Genomic DNA, 8153 nt, shown 5'->3' on the forward strand with positions numbered 1-8153 from the left:
AAATTTTAAAATCCTAAAGATATGATAACTAATTTAAATCAGATTTGATCTTATTAGATTAGATCAGATTTGATTTAAATTTAAAATACCTAAAAATATTAATAAACAAATTAAAACCAAATCAAATCTTTTGATGAATCTTAACAACAAATCAAACTGAAATATAGACTAAATAATTTTAAAAATTAATACAAAATTTGTGACTCCCAATGAACTTGAAGAGTATTCTGGGACTTCTTGATGTTCTCATTTAGCCCAATAGACCTTATGAGTACTGCCATTTCAATACTATTATTTTTGAAATGTACTCTTAGTCTCCTTAATGTCTAAGAGGAATAAATCCTCTCAATTTTTTTTAACAATCAAAGGAGTAAAATATGATCTTTCACCATTAAAATATGATCTTTCACCATTAATTTTATAAGTAGGACCAATAAAAAATATGAGAGAGAGCAATCAAGAGTTAGAAATCACACTTTATTCCCTCAATTTTTTTTAACAATTAACAATTTTTTTTAACAATTAAGAGAATCAATTTCGATGTCCAAAACCAGTATAATATAATTCTTTTAGTGTTCAGATTCTTGAATAAGATAATATTACTATTTTGCCCTTTAATTTTAATATACCAAAAATATCCTCTTGAACTCGTGTCATGTCCAAAAGAAAACCATAACCTCTACTGTGCATTGCACAAACCCATTCTCTTGGCAAAACCATGAGTCCTGCGTAGAAGCTGAGACATTGTTCATCTCATTGATTAGTAAATTAATAAAAGCTGAATCCTGAGTGACTCCATTTTGCTGAGCCTAACAGGTTAGCTTCCATTCATCTTATTACTGCCAATCCTCCAGCAATATATATAGTCCTCAAGAAGATATCAATATAAGAGAAATCATTTTAAGGAAGGCCTTAGCATCAACGTTGGAGCCTCGTTACCAACACAATTACGAGAAACTTGAGGCTGAATAATAGCGACAAACCAACAATACGAAAAAGTAGGGTTCTTCTCTCCAATACACAATCCAAGTGGAATAACCCTCAGCAACAAAACTACTAGGCTAGACTAGATTTCTTAGATCAGCTAGAGTACATTTTTCTTTTTCTAACTTGTATCCATCCAAAATCCACAAACATTCACATGCTTACTGTTCAGGAAAAAACTTATATTTATGTACTTTCATTCCTTCACTTAGCACTGTGCTTGGCCTTGTTATGGGAGTTTAAGGCATCTTCTGTCTTAAACAACCTGCAAACCAATATAATACCAAATTTATAGCGAGCAGACAAGAAATATATTTAAGAGAAAACAAAATTAGCAAAAGGAAATAAGGTGGCCGATAAATCAGAAAGAGAATGCAAATCACCTGTTGCAATCCTTGCAGCCATAGTCTCCAACTAACTTTGGAGTCTGCTGCTTCACCAGTTGCCTATTATTGGCAGCTGCCTTGATAGCCTGCTTAGTTGGGTAAGGAGTTGCAACATGAACACCACCCTTGTTGTCTGAACATATGAATATTTCTCATCAATTTTATAATTCACAAGTTTTAGTCTGTTCACAACATGCATGGATGCACGAAGAGGCACGTCTCACTTTGTTCACCATTGTACTTCTATCTTAGTATTAGGCCCAAAAAATTAAAGCATGATACAAAAGAAAATAAATAGTTTTACATAGTTATAAAGGAACAGTCTAGTGCACAAGCATCCCAAGTTTGGGGCACAGTCACACCCAAGGAAAGTCAAGCCTAATGCAAATGTCGGTAGCTAATTCCACAATTTCAACCCATGAGGTTAAGGTCCCCGGGACAACTTAACTATTGCTCCAAGATTTTGATTTAGTTTTACATAATTATATTTAAATGTTTTAACATTTTTTTCCTTTTTTCTTAAGTACGAGTCAATATAATAAGGGTAATAATATACATGTAAACAAAATCTAAAGTCTTGGAAACAGGGCATATGCCCCAAAATGTCCTAACCCAGGTCCATCCCTGCTTGTGCTGGTGATTTCACAAATTTGTCCAACCAAAAGATTGAGGTAATGGGACATGAGTGATTATTCAACCTTTTTGCAAATCACCATGCATCAAAACTCATCGTTGTAAGGTAGTAGGATCAGCCCATGCAAATCATGAGCCCACATGACTCGTGCAACCAAATTATATTACATTAACTTTATCTAATTTACTGTACATAAATTGAGTATAAAACATGCAACTATGCAAGGCTTGGGTGCAGAAACATGACAGATATTACACAAACAAATCTCCTACAAGATATAATGACTATGAGAAAGTCTGACTCACTAACCAATCTTTTCAGGAGTAACAAATTTTGCCTTCTTCTCTGGAACAGGTGTTTTCTTGGATGATTCATGAACCCTCTTTTTGCTCAATTCAGCCTATAGAAAAACATAAGTAAAAATTCAAAATCAACCGGCTAAAACAAAAAATAAGCATGATGCTCTCTACCTTCTTGAGTGTCTCCTCCTTGTCAGATTCATCGTCATCGTCATCATCTTCGTCCTTGTCATCATCATCATCAGAGTCATCTTCACCTTCACCATCTTTCTCACCATTTGCCATGGCCTAGACAATACATTGTTACAGAAATAAGAAATAAATAATAATAACCTTTTTTTTTTAAAAAAAAAGCAACATAAAATCCCTTAAGAATCGCTAACCAAAAATACCAATCTCATTTCAGATTAAATTATATGACTAAACCACAAAACAAAATGCAGCAGATATGATCATGAAATTAACACATAAGAAACACACTTAAGCTGTTTACCACCACAGGAATCATCAGTGGAACACGTTGGTGCCAAACAATCAAGTTTGCTACATCAGCTGCAGTGGCATACCCCATGCATGTTAGGCACCAAGACATCTAGAGCAATTATTTTCCCTTTTTAATGACATAAACACCAGTACTCTGGATTTTTCTAATTTTTTCAAAAGCAATATTGATTTCACTACAAAAGAAGCCTAATAATTACATAGTAATAGTATTAAACAAACATGTGCATCATGATCCATTCTCTTGGTATGAGTTAAGAAAACCTTAAAAAAAAAAAAAATCAGATTTTGCAAGCTATTTTCAAGATTATATGAAAACCTCATCTTCACTAGAATCCTCATCAGATTCATCAGAGTCAGCATCAAATGAATCTTCCTCATCTTCACCATTTGCATCCTTTTCATTTGCTTTCTCTTTCTTTCTTGGATCCCCTATTTTCTCCTTTTGTTTAGCTTCATTGGCATCAAGTTTGACAGCATTCTTTACCTCAAGCTCAGAATTTCCTACATATAAAGTTAAGGATATCGAGTGCAGAAAATGTCTAGTTGACGATAAAACAACAAAAGACAGAATACTTACCATTGGCAGCAGCAACTGGAATATCTTCGAACTCTGAAAGAAAGGTGATAGATTATGCTGAGATACTAATAAATAGTAGAAAAACATAAATCAAAGGGAAATAGAGCAGAGTATCTCACCTTCAGAGTCTTCTTCATTTTCAGTAAGGATTAGAAAAACAAAATAAGTTAAGGAAATATCTGTGTCTGCATAGAACTTATATGAATGGATTATTGACCATTAGAAGACAAAAGTAATATCATATCAAAGCAAACAACTATTGAGAAGGATATGATTCCAAAGGAGGTTCAGCTTTATATCCAGTAAAGAAGACACTCCCATTTTTCCAGTTATGTGATAGCTCAAATTCCTTCTCAAATATTAAATCATAAGAAATCTGAGGAAAGTTCTCAGAAGTAAGTGTTCCAATCACAAGCCTCTGGTCACCAAATTTCACATACACAGTCACTGGTTCGCCTTTATCCTTCTTAACCTCACCCAGGCATGCCTGTATATGAAGCATTTTTCATTAAAACACAACCATTATCAATTCAAGCGATCAGAATTACTCCAATTCTTTTCTTTTAAATTGTCATCATGTGTATATACCATTGAAAGATGGATCATCTTGCCATATCCTGGATCAACCTCGAGACTTTCTCCGCTTTTTACTTCAACACCTGAAAAAATTGTAAAAAGACATCCACTATTACCATGTTAATTTTATGAAACTTATTAGAATATGTTTCGGCATTATTTCAAGAGGGGAAAAAAAGGGAAAATAAAAAACTAATTTACCCCTTTCTTTTATTCCGAGTAACAAATTTATCTGGCAACATTTTCTAGAACTACTCTAAAAATAACATGCATTATTTTCTTAATTTCTTTACAGTCAAGTATTTCAAAGGAAGTAATCTACAAACTCCGATTACTTGAAAAAATTCCCCGTGAAGTGAAGAACAGTTACGATACGAATTATGAAGGAAGAGGCAATGGTATTTTGCTCCAATGAACAAAATTACATTATGGATTAAGTCAATTTTGACCAGAAATCAAAATTCACAAACCCTAAGAGCATTAACCAAATCATAGAAAAGAAACTAGACGTACATTATACGCAAGACAGATACAAGGTCATTCCTGTAAATTTAGAGAGATGAGAAGAAAATAATAGAGTTAAAGGAAAACAGAATAGCGCATACAAAAGCAAGTGGGAATGTTAAGGTTCATAAGAAGTGAGGAAGAAAGATGATTATGGTTACCCCAGAATTCCATGATCGTCTCTCTGGCGCACAAGCAGCAGCAGAAGGAAAATAAAAGTTTCTGGAAGAACCACTCGACACTCACTCACTAATATTTTAGATTATTCATATTTTATTTTAAAATTTAATTTTAATACACAAAAATAATTCATAGTTACATTCAATTTCGTAATATCACCTTTAGAAAAAAAATATTCAAAAAAATAACAAATCAGTCCTAATTTTTTGTCCGCAAAATTTGTTATAAAATAACTAAATAAATAAATAAGGAAGAGGTAATATAAAATAAAATATAAATAGAAGACTCTAATATTAATATAAGCAATTTGATAAAATACTTTATATATTTATATGCAGTAACATAAAGAGAGAAGATAATTTTATTGTTGTAAAGAGAAAGAGAAAGAGAAGTATTTGTAAATGTGTAAAATCCATTTGCCTCGTTTATGCTTTTATAGGCAAATAAATTCAACTATTCAAACTTTATTAATTGTACTTTTCCATGAGAATTTGCTCCTTACATAGGAAATTAGATCCACCCTTAAATGAGCATTCATCCTTATCTATTCATGCTGTAACACTCCCCTTGGATGCTCATTTAGGATTATTGCCTCATTAAAACCTTACTAAAGGAAAACCCTGTGGGAAAAACCTTAGTGAAGGAAAAAGAGTACAATATCCTTTGTGATGGGGACTGCCTCATTAAAAACCTTGTCAAGAAAAACCCAATGGAAAAAAAAACTTGACTAAGGAAAAAAGAGTACAGTCTCCCCCTCTTGCTGACATTATTTAATGTCTCGAAATCGGCGCATCCCAATCTCATGTACCGGTCTTTCAAAGGAGGATTTCGGGAGTGACTTTGTGAATAAATATGCCAGATTGTCACTTGAATGGATCTGTTGGACATCAATTGTCCCTTGATTTTGAAGGTCATGAGTGAAGAAGAATTTGGGAGAAATATGCTTTGTTCTATCGCCTTTGATGTATCCGCCTTTAAGTTGAGCAATACATGCTGCATTATCTTCAAACAGGATAGTTGGAGCTATCTTATGATCAATCAGTCCACATGATGACAGAATGTATTGGATCAGACTCCTCAGCCAAAAACACTCGCGACTAGCTTCATGAATCGCCAGTATTTCGGCATGATTAGCGGATGTTGCAGCAATCGTCTGTTTCGTGGACCTCCATGATATAGCTGTTCCACCATATGTAAACAGGTATCCTGTTTGAGATCTCCCTTTATGTGGATCAGACAAGTATCTGGCATCTGCATAGCTAACTAGTTGTGACTTGGATCCATAGGGATAAAACAATCCCATATCAACCGTCCCATGAAGATATCGAAAGATTTGTTTGATTCCACTACTCAAGATCCTTACTTTCATGCATGATATCTAATGCCACATTATATGCAAATATTTCATTGACAATTGTCTTATTTCGGTCCCATTTCTCTCCTGTAAAAACATAATTTATCGAAATCTCGTCATTTTCACAATTTTCAGGTACCTGAACGTCTTCTGGCGTTATATCAGAATTTTGGACAACTGCAGGTGTCTTTACTATGTCTTTTCCAACAGGAATATTTACCTCTTTTCACTTTCGAGGATTTTTATCTTTGGAACTGACAGGCCTGCCGCGCTTCTGGCGTGTATTTGCTTCAGTGGCAATTTGTCCAACTGGGACATCAATTCGAATTGGGGCATTTTTCGCCCTGCCACGCTTCTGGCGTGAATTTGCTTCAGTGGCTACTTGTCCTACTGGGACATCAATTCGAATTGGAGCATTTTCCGCTGGTATATACGACTTGGTAATCCTCTTTGTATCGGAAAATGCATCAGGCAATTCATTTGCTATTCTTTGCAAATGTATAATCTTTTGAACTTCTAGTTCACATTGCCCTGATCGAGGATCTAAATGCATCAATGATGATGCATTCCAATTAAGTTCCTTTTCAGGAAGCTTATTCTCCCCCCTAATGTTGGAAATTTTGATTCATCAAAATGACAATCCGCAAACCGGGCTTTAAACACATCACCAGTTTGTATCTCAAGATACCTCACTATAGAGGGAGAATCATATCCAACATATATCCCCAATTTTCATTGGGGTCCCATTTTGGTGCGATTAGGTGGTGCAATGGGAACATATATAGCACACCCAAATATTCTTAAATGGGAAACATTTGGCTGCTGGCCAAAAGCTAATTGCATAGGAGAGAATTGATGATAACTCGTTGGCCTCAAACGAATAAGTGCTGCGGCATGTAAAACTGCATGCCCCCAAACCGAGGTTGGGAGATTTGTTCTCATAAGCAAGGGTCTAGCAATTAATTGGAGGCGCTTAATAAGTGATTCTGCTAACCCATTTTGTGTGTGAACATAAGCTACTGGATGTTCAACACTTATTCCATTAGCCATATAATAAGCATCAAAAGCTTGGAAAGTAAATTCACTAGCATTATCAAGACGAATTGCTTTGATTGGATTTTCTGAAAATTGTGCTTTTAATCGAATAATTTGAGCCAGTAATCTCGCAAACGCCAGGTTGCAAGAAGATAATAAGCACACATGTGACCATCTCGAAGATGCGTCTATTAGGACCATAAAATATCTAAAAGATCCACATGGTGGATGAATAGGTCCGCATATATCACCTTGAATCCTTTCTAGGAATTCAGGGGACTCAAATCCAATCTTTACTGGTGATGGCCTTAAAATTAACTTCCCTTGAGAACATGCAGCACAACAAAATTCACTAGTTTTAAGAATCTTCTGGTTCTTTAGTGAATGTCCATGAGAGTTTTCAATAATTCTCCTCATCATGGTTATTCCCGGATGACCCAAATGGTCGTGCCAAGTTATGAATTCATTTGGTCTAGTAAACTTCTGGTTTACAATGGCATGTGATTCAATTGCACTAATCTTCGTATAATACAACCCAGATGAAAGTGAGGGTAATTTTTCTAATATAACTTTCTTATTTGAATCATGAGTTGTGATACATAAATACTCATGATTTTCCTCATTCATTGTCTCAACATGATATCCATTTCGGCGAATATCTTTAAAGCTCAACAAGTTTCTACGAGACTTGGTAGATAACAGTGCATTATTTATTATTAATTTTGTTCCTCCAGGAAACAAAATTATAGCTCTTCCGGAGCCTTCTATCACATTGCCTGAGCCAATAATAATATTAACATATTCCTCTTTTGGCACAAGATGGGTAAAATATATATCACTTTTGAGAATAGTGTGCGAACTTGCACTATCCGCAAGGCAAATATCTTCATAATATGTCCTTGCCATTTTTCTTCAAAAATAAATGATAATAATAAAATGAGTAGAAGTACATGTACAGTAAAATTATTCACCTGAATACTTAACAAACACATACATATATCAAACTATTCCATCATTGATCAAATAGCCAATATTTCCTTCAGAATCCTTAAAGAAATTAGATGCATCATAATGAGTGGTGAAATTTTCATCATTTGAAACAAAAATTGTTTCATTTTCT

The 8153-nt window shown here is 34.3% G+C and overlaps 1 protein-coding gene across 3 annotated transcripts; it reads right to left on the reverse strand.

Annotated features, from left to right (window-relative positions):
• LOC107648808 (histone deacetylase HDT1) lies at positions 834 to 4745 on the reverse strand. Of its 3 annotated transcripts, XM_016352623.2 has the most exons (11): positions 4626 to 4703; positions 4474 to 4503; positions 3973 to 4043; positions 3657 to 3871; positions 3504 to 3526; positions 3385 to 3417; positions 3124 to 3308; positions 2475 to 2591; positions 2314 to 2404; positions 1368 to 1503; positions 834 to 1249 (listed from the first exon to the last, which is right to left on the reverse strand). In XM_016352623.2, exons 3-11 carry the CDS (start codon positions 3988 to 3990, stop codon positions 1189 to 1191), a joined length of 879 nt encoding a protein of 292 aa, XP_016208109.1. In that variant the 5' UTR covers positions 3991 to 4043; positions 4474 to 4503; positions 4626 to 4703; the 3' UTR covers positions 834 to 1188. The 3 variants fall into 3 exon arrangements, with proteins under 3 accessions (XP_016208109.1, XP_016208108.1, XP_020960181.1); XM_016352622.2 differs by lacking the exon at positions 4474 to 4503 and having other exon boundaries at positions 4626 to 4745; XM_021104522.1 differs by lacking the exon at positions 4474 to 4503 and having other exon boundaries at positions 4566 to 4653.

The sequence above is a fragment of the Arachis ipaensis genome, chromosome B06, assembly GCF_000816755.2.
Source record: "Arachis ipaensis cultivar K30076 chromosome B06, Araip1.1, whole genome shotgun sequence".
In the NCBI taxonomy this organism is placed as follows: Eukaryota; Viridiplantae; Streptophyta; class Magnoliopsida; order Fabales; family Fabaceae; genus Arachis; species Arachis ipaensis.